We start from the raw sequence: 18,790 nt of genomic DNA, 5'->3' as shown, positions 1-18,790 counted from the left end.
AGCAAAACCTCTTATATGAGTAAATCCAAAACGATATACTATTACTCTTTATATTAGTGTGGTTTTAGATTAGATGTTTAATACACCAATAATTTTTTTTATATTTTACAAAGATCGGTGATTTTTGTTTTAACGTTGATTCGAATCCAAAATTCTCTCAAAGACTTGACAACGAATCTTAATACAAGAAGATATCCAAAAATAAAATATACTTCGAACTTTTTTATTTTATCGACAAAACAAACATCTTTCATTAACGATATTTTTCATTTATTCATTTGGTTTTCAATTTCACCTATGTACAGTTTACAAATACAAAGTATATACTATTTGTGTCCCTGATAACAGCCCGTTACCTAGTAAAGCCCAGTAATCTTTATTTTCGGCCCCAATGGTCCTCTATTCGAATCCACGATAAGGTTTATCCACAAAACCATCGGGTACTAATTTCTAGGGCATTGTTGAAAAACCTTTGATACTTGGCGAAATTTGACGAGATTCGATTAATGGGGAAGAACAGAAACAACAAGAAGAAGAATGGTTCGGAGCCAATGTCTATGGATGATTCATTCACGAATTTTTCCGAAGGTTCGGTTTATCTCCCTTTTCAGAGAACAAAAAACTAAACTGTTTTTTTTAAGATACGAACATTGAAACTTTTTCTGAAACTTGGTATTTTGCAGCGATGGACACATCAGAAGCTGTGGCTCCCAAACCTTCTGTCAGTGAAACTTTTAGGTCAGTTCAATTCTTCCTTCCGCAAGTTCCATTATTGTCTTTTATATTATGGTTCTGAGGTGTTATTCTTGAGTTATCTCTGAATAGAAGACGAGTGAGCCGGTAATACTGCATCTCTTGATTTTTGCTAGTCCAAAAAAGAGCTACTGATCATGTCAGTTCTGTTTGATTCTATTCTATGTGAATGATTTTGTGCCACCCTCTTGACGATTTCAATTCGTGTAATTCTGGCTAATTTTGGCTGAGGGCATTTATTTGTTTTTCAACCAAATTGACCACTCCTGTAACGGACTTGATGGGATTTTTCTTTCGAACGGGCTCCTGAAAGATTGCAGATTCAAGGCAAATCAAATCTTTTTGAAGCTGCGGTAGTTATTATCTGAATTCTCATGCATTTCAGCCAAGGTGGTTTGTTTAAAAGCCACGCTGGTCATCTGTACATGACCTTTTTGGAGCAAGAAATTAAGTAATTTAAATCGAAGAATTATTAAAAACTTGAATCTATTGTAATCAAATGGATGGAAAGCCTGATTATTGGTAGAGAAACACGATCGCCTCTTCTCGTTGTCATCCAAACAAGACACCTTATTTTGTACCTTGATAAAATGTGATGATTCCATTTTGAATCGGAGATTTTTCTCATTCCTCACATTCAATGCTGCCTAATTCATCTTTTTTGGCTTAGTACACATTGTCTTCTAGCTTTGTGGCTGGACCAACTGGTTGATTCTGATAGAAAATTTGAAGAAAGTTGTGATTTGGTGCCAATAAGATTTATACGAGCAAGCTATATTCTTACATCTTATTTGAAATGTGGAACGATTGTGTTGAATTGTAATGCAGGAAGGTGAAAAAGGGAAGACCAATGAAGAGATCAAAGAATGCGCGGAAAATGCAGGCTGTGGCGAAAGCCATATCTCAAATTGAGAAGTCTGAGGTGAAGATTTTGAAGAGTGAAAGTAAGACATTGAGAACTGATTTTGCCAAAAGGCTGTACGACTAATTGAATGGTCGTGGATTTTGTGATTACAATTTGGTTTCTGACTAGTTTTATATCCTACTTTTAATATTTGATATGCAATCGGATAAGTTAAAAAATCAACACATATATTTTTTTACCAGGTTTAGAAAATCTGAATGAAATAAAGAGTTCATTCATGATTTCTTTCAATATTTGGGTTTCTTTATCAATATGGAAAGTAGATATGCTTTTCAAGTTATTAAAATATGAATCATATTATAATTAATATGTCGTAAAAATTATCAATTATTATAGCCTTAGAAGTCATGATATTGAGTTTGGAAATATCATACCTTGCACAGTTTTTGTCAACAAGCATTCCACTTCTGACAAAACGACCATCATTGATTCGGAGACAATGCAAAAAACATTTTTGTTCAAAAGTGAATCAGATATCAAATTATTTCAAGTCTCTAGGACATGTAATACGTTGTTGAGAGTTACTTCTTTCATCACAATGAATGTAAATAATAATTATTTTGCTATTTTAGTTCTTTCATTTTCCCCGAACATTGAATAATATTCTTTTTGGTAAAATTATAATTTAAACTACTAGCCAAACCTCAAAACTTAAAGTGTGTTTGGTTGGAAAAAATCAGTGGGAAGCATTTTTTTTAAAAAAAAAAAATTATTTAGAATTAAGAGTGTGTTTACCAAAAAAAATTGTCTGAAAAAACACTTAAAAAATCGCTTTTCGAATTTGTATTTTCTTATTTTTGAGTTTATTTTCATATTTATCCAAACATCAAAATCCTTTTTAAACTTCTGTATATAAACTCATTATCGTTTCTCATTTAAACTCGAGTAAAAAGTATTATTTTTTATGGATGACCCAAATAAGAAATTCGTTTCACACAATACGACCTGCGAGATCGTTTCACACAAGTTTTTGTCTTTAAACTCAGCGTGAACAAACATCCTTTACATCGAAATCATTGGTCGTGTTCACTCATTAAGCACCTATGGAAAACTTAATTAATTTATGAAGATTGTCAATTTGCATATACAATTAATTCAACTAATTTTAATAACCAAGATAAATTAAATTAGTAAAAGCGGTACATACTTTAGGGAAAAAAAACATAAATTAATTAAATATTTATTTAAGTAAACTCTTGCACCTAGTTTCATATATTCAAAAAATAATACATTCCACTGAAATCTGCTTACAAGTTTATTAATATATCGTCATATTAACTTTAATTAGCCTACTCCCAAAAAAATAAAAATCAATTAATTAAATTATTTAAATCATTCTTTAATTATCTAATTATATATTAAATTTACTTGAAAGTATATTAAATTAATAATTCATTGATTTATATCATCACTTGCTAGCTAGCAATGTTCATGTACTTCCAATTCAACGCCTCCATCGGAGATACTCTTAGTTTTTAAAAACTTGATACATTTTTAAACTTGTTTTGAAATTGAAATCAAAACCTGAAAATAAATTTTGTAAAATAATTACGTAATTGTATATTAAAATATCTGAAACGACTGTTAATTTCATTTAATACATTGGGTTCCCCGTTGTCTGTTTCTCCACTGTCACCATCCTTGACACGCACTCAAACTCACTTTCAGTGTTTTTAGGGTTCTGTCTTTCAGTTGCTTCTTCGTCAAGAATGTCGTGTTTCCAATGCCAGCAGTCCAGCTCCAATCCCGACCATTTCAGGAACGGGTGGCGCCTCCGCAGCGGCGCCAGCGCTCGCCTCTGCCTGCGATGTTTGTGAGTGGAGGGAACAATATCAGAAGCTATATATGTTTGTTCGCATTTTTTCTTAGTTTTGATTTGATTGTGGTTTTTGCAAACGGTTACTAGCTCTCGCTGCTTGATGTTGCTGTCGCCTCTTTTTTTTTTTTTTTTGCTCTTTTGTTCGGGTTGTGTGCAAGTTATTTTGATCAATTTGATGTACTTGAATTAATTTATCTTTTTTTGGGCTGCATTTATCTGTGTGAAAGTTGGAGGTGATTTTAGTTTGGTTACGTTGTTCTCTTCAACTTCGTTCTCTGTTGGAGCGGATTGTGTATACTTGCTTCTCAAGCAAAAAGACAATTGCCGTGTATTTTGTGAAATTTGACGATTCATACTTAACAGAATCTGGGCATAGTGTTTGTAAATAATTGATGAAGGTACAACACTGTTACAGAGAGAGAATGTAGCTGAACGTGGCATTGATTCCAGCATTTGACCTTTCTTGGATTTCATAGCTCAGTTCATCTTTGAAACATGCTAGCATTGGCTTTGATTGTATATCTGAATATTAGACCCCTATGCTTATTAGTTAGATTCTAAAACCTGAAAATGAGTTTCCCAAGATGCTTTTAAGAAGACAACTCGCTGTAAACAGAAGTCTCATTGCTGCAAACTGATCTGTGAAGTTATGTATGAATTATGTGGATGATTGAAAGCATAGTATGATTAGAAAGTCAGGATAGGTGATTTCATGTATTTATTGTTGTTCCATTATTGCTGCTTCAATGAAGCAACTAAGTATCACCTATGTCGATACATAATTCATTAATGACCTTGAGTTTTTAGCCTAGAGGTGATATGTCGTGACTTACACACACACACGCATAAATACTCAAAGACAGAAATTTCAGTCCGGCGAGGGTAGGTCAGGCTGTCTGGGATGGTTTCATTCAAGGGAAAGATGTGAGTATGAGTAAGAGATGAGGCAAGTTTGTCCAATAGTCAGTTGGAGCCAAAGCATCAACTTTGGTGGAAATGGGCCTTTCTATTATTTGGTTGTTATATAGGGATGAGGAAGTGTGGAGCAAGTGTGTTATATTCCTTAACTACGCAGATGATATATTGATGGATATTTTTTATGCACATATTTCTTGCAATATTTCTTTGTCAGCTTCTGCGGCTCTTATGTACGTGAACTCTGTCCTAACTTGTGATGCACGTCCAAGATCTGATTTAATCAAGTCATTTTATTTATGTAGTTCTGCATATGAGGAAGGAAGATTCTGTGAAACCTTTCATTCAAAAGATGATGGTTGGAGGCAGTGTGAGTCTTGTCACAAGGTCAGCTACTTTACTCAGTACAAAAATGTTTTTTGCGGGCTAATGTTTTTTAGAACTATACTGTAAGGGAGGCATGTAACATCATTCATCTGTTACATCTTCTTAATCTTCCATTGCAGTTAATTCATTGTGGGTGTATAGTATCATTCAATAATCATTTTCTGACGGATTCTGGAGGAATAATCTGTATGGAGTGCACTAGGTTAAATTTTTTATTGGTAAGAATAATCTTGATAGAGTGCTCTGTTTCGTTAAAGAGTCTTGTTTTTGTGCTACGAGGATATATTGCAAATTTAGCCAGCTCAGTTAACCAGTAATTGTAGGTTTTTAGTGAAATGCTGTAAGCTTTTAAGGATTGATATGAAATTGTAATTGCAGGCAAGAAATCGTTGTGTTTCTCTTGAGCGTGGGATAAGAGCTGGAGAATCTCATCATGAACCATCTGGGAAATCACTTGTCGAAGCCCAGTACTGTCCTCAGACAGATTTAGAAATACAACAGGTCTCCGAAAAGTATCCTCTTTTAAAGGTCTCCGAGAAAACATGCTCCGAAGCAACTACCAAAACTAATTTAGTTCAATCCTAAACCAAAGATTGGAGCGTCCTATGCTGTCTCCTTTCCAGTAATTGTCACAACTTTTTAATCCTTGACAAAGATTTAATTCTGAGATCTGCTAAAACTCCTTTGTTTGAAAAACTTTTGACGCTGATATCAAATTAGCAGGCCTAATTTCGCCAAAGAGGTGAGTGTATGGATGTGTTTTTAATCTATATTTGTGTGAAAGGTTGAAATTTGAAATCTTCTAACAATAAAAAAATCACGAATTCAAAAAAAGGTTTAATTGGTGAAACTGTAAAAAAAAAAAAAAAAACAAGGGTAACTATTGACGATGACGAGAATGGTTCTTAACATTTAAGCTAATCGCGTCAATTTCTTGCACCACGTGACAAAATAAATATTGAAAAGTTAACAAAGATTAAAAAAAATATCTATGGGGGCCAATTGGGAAGGTCGTTACTTCAATTGAGATAGCGGCTCATATATTGATAAGGGATGTATGGATTCTCGAGAAGAGAGGAGTCGTGGTGGTCCTCCCGAACTGTCCGGATCCCACGAGTGAATCGAAAGTTGGATCTACTTTGGATCTCTTCTCAAATAAAAATAGAGAACGAAGTAACTAGAAAGATTGTTAAAATGACCTTCTTCTCGAAGGATCATCTAGAAAGCGATCCATTTTTTATACGAGCTCTCGACGATTTATTCATCTGACCATAACATAGAGTCACTTTTGATTCTACAATATTTTCTTCATTAATCACTCTGAATTCTTTCATTTCTATGTAAAGATCGTTTTTGCAGTGACACAATGAAAATCTTAATTGTCAAGCAATGCCTTGTGTCTCTTGCGTCTTTGATTCCATTGTCTCTTCGTATTTCTCCCACATTACATCTTGCGTCTTCCTTTGTCTTTTCCTTTTTTTTTCTTGCATCTTTGATTCCTTTTATTCTTCATATTTTTCCTACGACAAAATTTTTTCTCACAGATCGTATTTTGTGAAACGGATCTCCTATTTGGATCATTAATGAAGAAATAGTACTTTTTATACTAAGAGTATTACTTTTTCTTGAAGCTCGATCTCTCCCCCAGATAAACCATATAGTCAAGAGAAACCATGAACCAGAATAGAAGAGCTTGCCCCACCCATAAGTAAATATTGTGAATATATCGGTAGGGTTGACCTGTCTAACAGATAAAAATTCATGAGACCGTCTCACAAGAGACTTACTTTTATCCTACATTACATTGCAACGGATTATATCATAATATTGAATTAGTTTAACAGATTTATCCAGTGTTTGGTTGGATTTTTAATAATTCTATTCAATCCATTATGCAAAGGACTAAGTCATGTTAATTGAAGAAAAATAAACGCATCTCACCCCCTTTGAACGAAGTATAATTTTTTTAATCATACCCTTGTTTCCAATTCTACCCTTTCCTTATACCAATTTTTTTAAAAATATGGCATAATGGTAATTTTGTGGCAAATCTAGATTAATTTATCTTACAATAAAAAATCATATCACACACAATATCATTTTATCACCGAATATTACATTTCTATATCAATCATTTTTTTTATAATACCAAATCAAACCAAAATTTTGGTTTGATTATAAAAAAAAATTTCATGGTTTAGTTTGATTTCAATTTTAATATGCTTTGATTGATATTTTTATTTAAAACCGGATCAAACTATAATTGATAATCCATAATTGTGATGATGAAGTAAATGGCTTTGCAGTTTTATACCATGAGGGTCAAAAGTAAAAATTGGGAATATTTAGAGGGGCGAAATGCATTTTACTCAAGAAAAAAACATTAAATTATCTTCCGGGCAACCCCTCTTCTGCCGTAACTCGAACTCCTCTTGTTGGCTCGCAACGTAAAGATTTGCAAATGAAATTGTATCTAATCAACAGTCACAGCCGCAAATTTGGATGTCCTCCTATTTCAATTTTGAGTTTTAAACGTCTACCCTCTGAAACTCATGGTAAATTACACTTCCAGCACAAGCCTGCCATATTTCAATGGGTTCTTGATATTTAATATTCGTTTGTTTTGATAAGGTAATCATGATAAGGAGCTCTCCGGAAACCTCAAACGCGAGCCTGTTACTGTTAAAATGTGAATTTATCGGTTTCCCGCAATAGCAAATTTGATGTTATAAATCCCTTCATGAATGCCTTTGCTGGTATTTGATATTATATTCACATATTGGTGTGTGCTTTTCACAAAATTGATACTTTTCTCAGTTTTACGAGGTTCGTGTCGTATCAAACATTATCTGGTTTCCACGAGTTTTGCGGCTTTTCTTGTTATATTTATTCTTGCTTTCTGGTTTTTATTTACATGTTTTGTGCAGTTTGGCTGTTATTTTTGACGCTGGGCTTGTAACTAGCCTGTCATCATGTACGCTCAGTGTTTTACCTCTTACCCATGGTTATATCGGTAAGGACTCTGGCTCTGGGATTCTCATGTTGTGTTACTGTGTAGTTCCTCTTGATATCTTGTCCTTTATTGAATTTCTTGTGTATTTAGGGGCATCTGGGAAAAGCAGAACATAGGTGTTATGTTTAAATTATTAGTATCTGTTAAGTCATTTTAGAGCTGGAACTTTAACCGAAAGAAATCATTTCCAGTGTCGAAATTTTATATCTTCATACTGAGATGTGACTGCACCGAATTGCCTAACTTACCTCCAAGGATTAGAGCACCTCAAGTGGACAGCAGATGATGTCGTTCTATGAACCACATTTCTTCTTTAATTTAACTTTGTATCTAACAGGTGATTGGCAACTACACTTGCTCTACTTGGTGTAGCAGCCTCATTTGCTGGAAAGGCATGATCAGATTGGGGAAGGTTTACCTGTGGCTTCTTCCATTTTAGCTGTTGCCATGGGTCTAAATCTAAACATTAGCAGTGGTGCTGCCTCCCTGACATACCAAGTTGTATCCAAGTTCGATTGTATTTGATAAAAATGGCCTAATTTTTTGAATTATCGTTTTGTTCTATTAATAATTGTTAATAAATTGCTATATCTGTGTTCTTTGCTCTTACATCTTTCTTGTTTGCTGTTGATGAAGATTATAGAAGTGCAGCTTCCATCTTTTTTTTGACAATTTTGATCCTCGTGCAGCCGCGACCGGTTCCCCTTCAAGTAATAAGAACCTTATTCCGTTGCTTGAAAAAATTTCAACAGAGAAAAGAACAAGCATTAATGCTTACACTTATAATCAACAAAGAATTACTTTTCTTGTTCATATTTTGTTATCATTACTTACCAGGCGTTCAAGCATATTTGGCTGGCTCACATTTGCATTAGCTGCATTACCATGCAGTACTCCGCAAGTTTTCAGCATGGATCAATCCAACGAGCTAGTACTATTTTTCATAAACATATCAAAGAATAGTAGTCGTCTTGACACACGATTTTGCATCTCATTTGCAGTGGTGCTGCTCTCCTAAAGTGTTGCACCTCTTTGTCTAGAAAACAGGTACTACGATTGAAACTTCTGATTTGCGTAATATTAAAGATAACTAGTATCCCTACGATACAACTCATGGTAACAAAAGAGAAGACCCAATTACAATAATCGATCGTACCCAAGTGGGAAAATTGCAGATCTCATCACATTTACCTCGTCACGTTCCTGGATCCAGTCATCAAAACTCAGAAGAGATGCATAACGAAATAAATAAAACGCTACTAGTACAGAAAAATGTCAACTATCTTCTTCTTGGGCTTTCCACCAAGTCCCCTCGATCCCACCCGTCTATCTATTTAAAACCAATCTTTCCATTTCTGTGAGACGATATCCAAAATTACAGTGCAGTGGCGGCAGTTGCATTCACACCTGTTTAGCAGGAGCCATGGTTAACCATGTGCTCATACTGGTTCAAGGACTCCTGCCGCTGCAGCCTCATGTCCTCATTAAACTTCTTGATGAAGGCCTCCACACGCCTATTCAACTCATCCTGGCTCAATGATGGTTCTTTCTTGAGCTTCCCTGACCCCGGTGATGGGGTCATCAGTGGGCTCCTGGCATTTGTTCGGTCGTTGAAAGTTTCGGTTTTGGTCATGATAACCTTTGGTGTGTTTGTCTTCTCCCAGGTTTCGTTCTTTCTCAAGTGCCTCGTCAATGGCATCGCTCGGCCCTCTGTTATTGTTTTCCAGGTGCTCTCCAGTGTGTCCTGCTTCTTTGGTTTCGACACTCTTAACACTGCTTTGGCACCACCTGTTGTTCAACATGAAAATGGAATTACGGAAATATTTTAATACAAAATATATATTCCAGCTCTCTTCATTTTATGACATCATAGACTCGAGGAACCAGGCTGCAATATTTGAAACTTTGATACAGAAAATCAAGGTTTTGTAGTCAGGTGCTTGTGCTTTGATATCACACTATCCACTTTTATTATTATGGAATTGCAGAATCCACTAAATTTCGTTTATTTTTATAGGTAGATAGATTGCGGTGTGTATTAAAATAATTATCACTTGGATACACAGAATCCAAAACTGTCTGGCATCACACAATTGTAAAGTATATCTTTAATTCTTGACTAAATTGTATATAACATTACGCTGATAGTGGGAGGTTTCCCCGCTAATTATTTAAAGAACGGTATGGGGGAAATATTGCGGGTTTTCAGAGACCGAAGGCTTCTATTTTGTCGCCTTAGAATATCACAGCTTTTCAGGGAATCTTTTTAAGTTGGATTGGGAACACCGAGCCTAGACTAAAATTCTGGTTTCAAGCACAATCTCGGTAAAAGCTTTTGGCCTATAGGGACAATCTCGGTATTTAACAGCGGCTAAATTCAATTTCCAATTTCAACTAAATAAAAATTTAAAAAATATTAACCTAAAGACCGACTCAATCTGTGGGGACACACGTAACTCGTGGTCCCACACACCAGATTAAGGGCCAGCTCAACGGTAACATTCTGCCAGCTGCCACCATCCTCGCAGCTGACCGTTATCGGCCAAATCCGCCGGTAAATGTCCAAAATACTAATTCAGCGAATATTTCAAGCGATTAACGTGAACTTCGAAAGAAAAGCCAAGGAAAAGAAGTAGTACCTTCTGGACTAGCTTTGAGATTTCTCCGGTTACCGAACCTAGCCGAGGCCGGCGATTTCACGTTCTCTGCAGAATATTCCTTCGTGTCCTTACGTGTGGATTTTGTGGTCACATACTCGTTCTCTTTGTTGCTTGTAGGTTCGTCTTCAAAGATAATACCACTGTCAGAGCTAGTAGCATTTACAACTGATGGAGCCACTGCTTCTAAGTTTTCATGCGCGTCAAATCCCACTACTCCGTTCTCCACCACCTTCACATCATAGCTGCTGCTGTCGTCCAACACGACGTCGTTGTACTCGTACTCGTCTCCATGTACAGCACCTTTAACGTCCACGGGCTGTGGTTGAGCGTGAACCATGCCATCTAACGGCTGCGAAGGAGTTGATAGAAACTCGTCGTCGTCCTTCCTGGACTGTAGCTTGGAGGATGCGACGATGGAGATGATGATACAGTTGATAACGAGGTACAGATACGGAGGCCTGAGCCAGGAGACGAATCCGTTGTAGATTGACGGCACTTCATAAACGGCGAAATCCGTTATTGCCGGAGCTGAAAATTTGAGCATAATCCCAGCTGACAGAAAGATGGTGGATACTAAGACACGTTTAAATGATAATATGGAGTTGCTAGATATTTGTGACAGCATCGCCATAGCCATATTTTTCCGTCGAGTTAAAGATATGCTTTCCGAGGGTTAAAGAAGAGAGAGATAATAAATGAAGAAATGTGGAGCGGAGGCATCAGCAGAGTGAAGGATATATGGAACATGGTATTTATCTATTAAATCAAATGCCGTTCGATATACATCGCGTGGATAAAACGGTAAATTCATGGGGGGAGTGAATTGAATATTATGTTAGCTGGCAAGTAAGATCATAGGTGGCATTTCTACCCGATCACCGCTTGCCATGGCCGACCTATCACCCCATTCAAACCATACCACAATATTTTATCATGCACACGTATCATATATATAAATATAAATATATATGTAAGTATTTGTGTATGTTTTCTAGGTTAATATCAGATTTAGTTAAGATCCCTCATATTAATCTCAACACAAAATTAATTTACTTTGTCAGGAGCATGTAAGATAAATTAGATCCAAGGCTTAATTAAAGAAGTACGTTGTCGTAGGGTGTTTTTTTTTTCCTGCTAAAATATGAATTAAGTTTTTGGAACGTGGGACTACAACAACAAAGGCAAGATATTAATTAATATCAAAGATTAATTAAATTAAGTAATGAACAAATTGATTACCTTTTTCAACGGATATATATGTGGCCGTTGGTCGTCCCTACAAACACTTAGGCACTGCTCGTGCTTGTAAATCTAAAACATGTGTGCGATAGTACTTGCATTCTTAAATTTAAATCATAAATGTATCTCGGTTCAATCAATGAATACAGTACCTCATCATCATTATTAAATATATTTAATTTGGAATAGCTAATAAACAAAATTACTGTCTTAATTAACTCCGTGTTTATGGATTTACTGTTTTGATTGCGAGAGTGTTCATCCTTTATCCTAAACATGCAACACGTTATCATACGGTGAACGAAGCATAGTTGGTTGATAATAAAGGATATATATCCCTAAATCTTTCATTTTAACCCGTTATAACATGGGTTAATTGACAATTACTTCCATTTTTTTTCTCGTATGCCTGTGACACGTTCCATTTTCAATTGGGTATCGAGGTTGACTAAAGAAAAGATCGATCAGCAGAAGGGTCACGTAAGTCGATATCTAATTGAGGCCGCCGTCAAACCAATTATAAATTGACAAGCGGCGGGCCTGTATTTCAATTTTTGTTATATTCCCTTTTCGTATTAGAAATTTTTTTATTACATATTTATTTTTACAGACTTCTGTACGTGTCCCTTTATCCACTCTTATTATTTATTATAGTAGGTATCGTGTTATTTTTTCTGACTTATTTAGGTATTGAAAATTTGAGACAAATATATGTGCTGTACACAACAAAAAACACACGCAAATGACAAGTCCAGCGGAATGTGGACTTGACTCATGCGACAACACAACAAGCTCGTATTAAGAATATATAATGCGGCCCGGGATTCTCATCTTGCATTGCTCCCGAAATGCCAACAAAGTAGCAAGCACACTATCTTGCATCCCTGGGACTTCATAGATGGCATAATCTTGAATCTGTATATTTTTTTATATAGGGACTTTTGTAATTACTAATATGCCTTGAGCTAATGAAATGTGTTTCAAGAAAATCGATGTGTAAATTGCTGACGAAATATGAATAACTTTCATCTCTTTACAATAAAAACTAGTCGAAATGAAATGAAGAGTAGAGTTTTGCTCTGACAAAGAATATCTCAAGGTAAATTAAACTCTCACCCACATCCCAACAAGAAAATACAATCCTCTACGAACAGTTTACAAAGCACAGATGCAGGAGATATAAAAAAAAACCCAAATGATTTGTGGTATGTGAATGTGATACGGCAGAACTTACCATTTAATGTTTTGAGAACAACCCTTGGGTTAAAGAAGAAAAATCGTACTCTTTCCCTGTTTGGGAAGTTGAAGATGAAAATGGAGGCGTTATCTGGCTGCTTGCTCTAATGGGTGTACTGCCATTGCTAGAAGCATTGAGTCCCACAGTATATGTGCTGTAACAAATTATGTTAGTAAATGTTAATGACATTCTAAGAATAATGCAACCCAGAAAAAACTTTGAAAATTGCTAGAAAGTGTAAAAAAACATGTTTTTTTCTTTTTCTGGGATAGCAGGAAATTGATGAAACAACTACCTCAAACAGCGGAGCAGCTATAGTCTATTTGAGTCATATGGAATTGAGTGAGGGAAAATCAGTGAAATAAGAAAAATGCTGATGTATTTACACGTGTCCAACTATTAACAACAAAAGTGATGCTGCTTAAACCTCCATCAAGAGGTCAAGATTTGTATGTGGTCCTGCACATACCTGAGGCTGTGTTGGTATGTAATATTTTTTAATTAATCAAGGAATTAGATCTTCCTGGTCCCCTCCTGTAACTGATGACAGAGGCTCTAGTAGTATATGGACCCTATTGCAATTAAAAATGGATGTAACACTACTCTGTTCCTATTTCTAATACAAGAGTAAATAGTTTTTTAACCACTCCTCGGGTACTAGTTTGCAGACGAGAAGTGTTTTCTATGTACCAGTAAACATATTTGATTATCATACATAGCAAAAGAGTCGGGGAACATGAGCAGCACTTTCAAGACCACTTTTGGCCAAGATCTTTGCACATGGTTAACTCAGCCCATTAGAGAGCATCCAATGAGAAAGAAACTAATTGAAAAATGTCAAACCACAATGTTGCTCCAACAAAAACATGAAAAGGAATAGATGAGCATGTAACTGCGAAAAATGAAGATTTTAATTTCATAATTATATTATACTAATTGCTAAACCTAAATGAGAATATTTTTAGCTTCGTACAAGAAAAAAATGAACATATCTTCTGCAGTCAAAGCAAAAGGAACATTAAATGCTCAGGCACTGGAGCCAATTCAAGTTCTTCCACACTTAATTCACCAAACATTAGAATTATATTAACTGCAAAATCGCGCACTACATTGATAAGTGTATACCTGGGTATTGGGGGAGTAAAAGAGTTACCAACCGAATGAGTAGCTCCTACGTTTCCCATCTGTTTCAGGAGCAGAAAAAGCAGAATGTGAAAGTAAATTCTCATTATTTGATGACAAGATTACCATACACAACTCTAACCTACCTGCATCATCATTCCAGGCAAATGATAGCCAATGTTTGGCCAACTTTGGTTGGGCAAGTTGGTTCCATTCAGTGCAGGATGCAAACCAGTTGTAGCTTTTGGCATTCCACCAGAAGCATTGGCTACAGCAGCCATTAGAAGAGATTGTTGCTGAGCTAGCATAGCAAGTTGTTGTTGCTGGGCAGAAAATGGTGAAACTATATTCGACTGCAAAATGGAAAAAATCAACTTAATCGATTTTCTTTTGAACACTAGAGCAGGAAAGTCTAAAAATCTGCTAATTTGAATCATCCTGTCCTTGCAGACATAACAATGAATGGAGTTTTAAATCTTGTATCAAGTAATAATAACTGTTAGTGTTTTGGGAATTAGTAAAGGTCGGCACAGAGCACTCCGGGTGGTTGGGGTAAGGGAACGGCTAATGTCACTTCTCTACCACAAACCATACCTTATCAAAAAGAGACATTATGTCCGTTTTGGCATCTTTTTGAGGTTTCCCTGGCACTAAACCAGCAATGATTGACGGCGAACCCGTAAAAAGATCTTCAATTCCTGAAGGGGATTGGGTCATGTTATCATCAAGTTTTGTTCGGCCGGTCTTTTCTGTTGTGGATGGTGATGCAGGAGCTGTTGCAAGTTGCCAGATGTTACTTAGAGAAGAAACAGGTCTAGGCACCAAATTTGTAGAACTCAAATTTTGAGATTGAACTCTTGGTACCTTAAACATTTTCTTGAAAAAAACAAAAAATAAGCAGCCAGAAGATAAAATTAGAGAATGAGAGCAATTCACGCATACATTGAAATCCATCCCATGTATTATCATCCCCGGATACCCTGGCAGAATTTTCAACAGAACCATCTAGTGAAAGCATATTGAAAAGGTCGGTAGCATAATCAACTTTAGGGGGAGAAACAGTTTCTGTAAAAGGCTTTGTAGGTTCAGCTGGTTCTGTTCTCGGAATAACTTGTTCAGTCACATGAGACAGAGCAATCTGCATATAAAAATTTAGAAAGAAAGATGAGGTCTAAAGTTAGCACTTTCACCCTTAGAATATAACACATTCTAAAAAGAGTAGCTCTACTTGTTCAGTCACATGAGACAGAGCAATCTGCACATAATAAATTACTCTATGCTTACAATGCATAGGAAAATTTTTTCCCAGATTTGACAACAAATTGCATCTTCATTGGAAGGATAAGAATAGGGCTACATGAAATGAATCTTTATTGACGGCATCATGTATATGCAAAAATATAAGTGGCCAAATTTTTTAGAAGACCCAGGTAAAAGGTCAAATAATAATGAAACTCGACATACTTGTTCTGGTCCTCTAGGAGTTCTAGGAGCGGTAATATTATCTTTTGTAACAGGCGCTGGAACATGTTTCCTCTTATCAGCTAAGTTCCCAGAATGGCTAACATTCTCATAGCCACTTCTATCACTTGGTCTTTGCCACTGTACAGAAGTTTTTTCTTCTATTTTCCTAGGTGGTGACTTTGGTTTCCCATTTTTGGATATCCATCTCTTTTCTTCATACCTAAATTTGAAAAAAAGAAAATATTATCTAAAAACCAGTTCATAGAATCAGACATGTGAAAAAAGTGTGTGAAAGATATCCTTGAATAAAAGTGGCTCATACTTCGCTCGAATAAAATTTTCGATCCCAACTCTATCATAGTTTGGTGGCAACTCTGCTTCCCAGTAACTGTTTGCCTTCTCGTTTCCCATGACTATGTTTATGAGAAGAAATATTTAAACAACGTGATTTTTTTAAAATATCAAATAGAAAAACAACCTAAATGAGTCAGACTTCTGAAATTATTACATTGAATAAATGAAACCTGTTCAGGAAGCCATGTGTCAAGTGTAGCAGATCTCACCTACAAAGTGATGAAAATATACTAACAATGAGAAACATCAATAAGAAGCATCAGACGTAATAGTTGGCTACCAGTTGATTGCTAGTCAAAAGTTATAAAAGGAAGTACAACGAGGACAAAGATATTAAAAAACATTATCACCAGGTTTAACAAACTTTTGAAAACTTCAAACATAAATAGCCAACTGCTAGACACAATAGCAAGAGATTCAGTTCAAAACATTTAAAATAACAAGATGTTGTGTCCAATTTCCGATAACATCAATTTAAAAGCTGAACTCTAGAATGGCAAATCTATTTCTACATCTGAACAGAGGAACAACTTCCACTATTAATCAGCTACTCTAAAGACGCCGTAGAAATTAAGTAAATGATACCTTGGAGATGTGAACACCAAGACTTCTGTGGATCCCAGAGCATTGCATGCATATAAAAACGCCTAAGTTCACACTTGCCCATCGAGGACCTCTGGATTTCAGAATAAAATGCACAATCAAGACAAACAAAATGTTGCGCTTGAACTTAATTCATGAAAATAAGAAAAATTATAACTATAGATTCCACCACTATGCATAATTTTTAATCAGCATAGCATTTTTAAATACTTTTAAAGATAAATTCAAACACATTTATAGCATTAGAGACACGCACTTGCTTTTGCAATCAGCACATTCCCTATTCTCTGGCAATTTAAGAAGTCCTTCCAAAACCTGGTAACACAGAGATTGATGTAATTGAAAAGCATAACAAGAACCTAGGGACAGCGCCACTAAGCTAGAACTCCAAGTGATTTGTGAGAAAGGTAATCCTCTTTGAATAAAACCATCAACAACAAAATAACGCAAGTACGGAGAGTAAAATAAATGGCGGCAAGCCATGTACAAATGAATGTAATCTAATTTACAGTTTAAAGAAACTAGTCAAGCCTTCCACTTTATTTCAGCCCAACAGTCTTCTAAGTAAGCTCATGATAAAGGGTCGGCCAAAGCACAGGAATTAGCAGATATTTCTAGCATATAGATTAAATAACTACGTACACCTTCAACTAATAATTATCTTCTAAATTTTCATTAAACCTTAATAACTTAAAATAAACTCTCATATCATCAGTTAAACGTTATGCAATCTCAATAATACGAAACTGGCACCTTTGTCACAGAATATCACCAATCACAGCTAGAAACACAAGATCAAATCATTCAACAATCTCAAAAAAGGGCCAGATTTATAGTAACAACTTCCCTAAAACACGTGACATGCGATCACAGTAAATAGACCAGGCATACAGAAACATAATCTTTCAACAGTCACGCTAGGGAAAATCACATTGAGAGTCGAATAATCAAAAGAGAAAACCATAAAACCGACAACAAAATTAGGACCTTTCGGTGCTTGTCATTGAGCTCCTTGGAGACACTCGCTTTCTCATTCATGGCGATGATTGATTCCAACCCGTAACCCAAAAATAGAAATAAAAAACAAGGATAACAGGAATTTGACGAATTCTATTCTATATTTTGCTCTCCCCTCTTCCTCCCACCAAGGGCTGTCCGGTTCAATTTTTTCGGTGACAAGAATTTGCGTGGAGAGAGAGGAGAAATGGAGGATACCAAACCCAACTAGCTTTCCGTTTATAAATTGCCCTTCGTTCTCGCCATTTTGCTGTTGCTTTCCTTTCTTTATTTTTCAGTGCATTGCGTGTGAAGTGGAGTCGTTGACGAAACATCATCCATCTCATGTGTGACGTGACATATGGACGGCGCCATAGGAATGGAAATGGCCGCTTCCTTAATAACGTCGTCTTAATCTTAATTTACTACCAATAATTTACAATGTTTTTATGTTTAGTCGCTAATTTTTTTACTTGCAAAGCTTGTTAATTATGCAAATCGTATTGTCGTACTGATAAAATATTGATTCGAATTAATGACATTGATAAAAAAAAATACTTATATAATTCATCAACTCGCATTATTGCTACAGAGTTTATTTTAAATAATTTACATATTACATAATTTTATATGAAAAATGCTTGTGTTAAGAGTCTATTTTCTTGCTAATTTTTATTATGTTGTTGTGGGCGTCTTTTAATATGTATAATATACTTTTAATACGAAATATGTGAAATAATTGTTTATATGAAAATAAGGATGTTATAATAGTATATTAGATAAAAATAAAAATTGATTTTTAGAGTTTAACATTTTAATTGTATACCTAGATCTACTAATTAGAGAATGTAAATGAACTAAACCGTTTGCGAGTTATTCGGGGCTAAGCTCGATAAAAATCTCGTTTGAGTTTATTTGTTAATCATATTAAACCAAGCTCGATCTTGAAAAATTAATCAAACAAAGCTCAAACTTAAGGATATTCGGCTCGATAGTTCACAGACATGTTCGATAATATGCTCGCGAGTTCGGATTGTTTAGGTGGCTCGTAAGCTCGAATTTGGCTCATTTTGAGCTGACAAATAAAAATATTGGTACTAATGTCAATGAAATGAATTGAAGTATTAAATGAGTGAAATAATTGTAATGTTATTTATATGGTGATATCAGTGTATGACGAATATTTGTTATTTGGATGCTAGATGTATTATTTTGTGATGTTCAATAATATACTGAATTTATGTTTTTTTTAGTTGTTATTTTTGACGTTTTGGTTATTTATGAATGAATTTACATTTTTGTC

General features: G+C 35.3%; 4 protein-coding genes and 1 long non-coding RNA gene across 9 annotated transcripts; 3 read left to right on the top strand and 2 right to left on the bottom strand.

Moving 5' to 3' along the window:
• The first annotated feature begins 424 nt into the window (after window positions 1-424).
• On the top strand, window positions 425-1,909 carry LOC140812005 (uncharacterized). The gene is made up of 3 exons (XM_073170165.1): window positions 425-588; window positions 684-738; window positions 1,582-1,909. Exons 1-3 carry the CDS (start codon window positions 507-509, stop codon window positions 1,739-1,741), a joined length of 297 nt encoding a protein of 98 aa, XP_073026266.1. The 5' UTR covers window positions 425-506; the 3' UTR covers window positions 1,742-1,909.
• Window positions 1,910-3,268: 1,359 nt separating this feature from the next.
• LOC140812270 (B3 domain-containing transcription factor VAL3-like) lies at window positions 3,269-5,568 on the top strand. Its single transcript, XM_073170504.1, has 4 exons — window positions 3,269-3,491; window positions 4,718-4,799; window positions 4,919-5,017; window positions 5,178-5,568. The coding sequence occupies exons 1-4, from the start codon at window positions 3,388-3,390 to the stop codon at window positions 5,382-5,384; spliced, it is 492 nt and encodes a 163-aa protein (XP_073026605.1). The 5' UTR covers window positions 3,269-3,387; the 3' UTR covers window positions 5,385-5,568.
• Window positions 5,569-7,147: 1,579 nt separating this feature from the next.
• On the top strand, window positions 7,148-10,729 carry LOC140812150 (uncharacterized). Of its 3 annotated transcripts, none has more exons than XR_012113613.1 (3): window positions 7,148-7,354; window positions 7,431-7,625; window positions 7,727-8,718. It is a non-coding gene; the product is annotated as an uncharacterized lncRNA (long non-coding RNA). The 3 variants fall into 3 exon arrangements; XR_012113611.1 differs by adding an exon at window positions 10,590-10,729 and having other exon boundaries at window positions 7,150-7,625; window positions 7,727-8,859; XR_012113612.1 differs by having other exon boundaries at window positions 7,155-7,625; window positions 7,727-8,522; window positions 8,650-8,718.
• On the bottom strand, window positions 8,864-11,408 carry LOC140812149 (uncharacterized). Its single transcript, XM_073170362.1, has 2 exons — window positions 10,452-11,408; window positions 8,864-9,600 (listed from the first exon to the last, which is right to left on the bottom strand). Exons 1-2 carry the CDS (start codon window positions 11,107-11,109, stop codon window positions 9,224-9,226), a joined length of 1,035 nt encoding a protein of 344 aa, XP_073026463.1. The 5' UTR covers window positions 11,110-11,408; the 3' UTR covers window positions 8,864-9,223.
• Window positions 11,409-12,385: 977 nt separating this feature from the next.
• On the bottom strand, window positions 12,386-17,862 carry LOC140812026 (ADP-ribosylation factor GTPase-activating protein AGD5-like). 3 transcript variants are annotated; one of them, XM_073170199.1, is made up of 12 exons: window positions 17,479-17,862; window positions 16,748-16,806; window positions 16,474-16,564; window positions 16,043-16,097; window positions 15,857-15,947; window positions 15,535-15,754; window positions 15,013-15,208; window positions 14,665-14,843; window positions 14,217-14,423; window positions 14,074-14,132; window positions 12,946-13,102; window positions 12,386-12,626 (listed from the first exon to the last, which is right to left on the bottom strand). In XM_073170199.1, the coding sequence occupies exons 1-11, from the start codon at window positions 17,527-17,529 to the stop codon at window positions 12,949-12,951; spliced, it is 1,362 nt and encodes a 453-aa protein (XP_073026300.1). In that variant the 5' UTR covers window positions 17,530-17,862; the 3' UTR covers window positions 12,386-12,626; window positions 12,946-12,948. The 3 variants fall into 3 exon arrangements, with proteins under 3 accessions (XP_073026300.1, XP_073026299.1, XP_073026301.1); XM_073170198.1 differs by lacking the exon at window positions 12,386-12,626 and having other exon boundaries at window positions 12,717-13,102; XM_073170200.1 differs by lacking the exons at window positions 12,386-12,626; window positions 17,479-17,862 and having other exon boundaries at window positions 12,717-13,102; window positions 16,059-16,097.
• Between the last annotated feature and the right edge of the window lie 928 nt (window positions 17,863-18,790).

The sequence above is a fragment of the Primulina eburnea genome, chromosome 14 (genome assembly GCF_022965805.1).
Source record: "Primulina eburnea isolate SZY01 chromosome 14, ASM2296580v1, whole genome shotgun sequence".
NCBI classification, from domain to species: Eukaryota; Viridiplantae; Streptophyta; class Magnoliopsida; order Lamiales; family Gesneriaceae; genus Primulina; species Primulina eburnea.
This window is presented reverse-complemented; position numbering and strand designations above follow the sequence as displayed.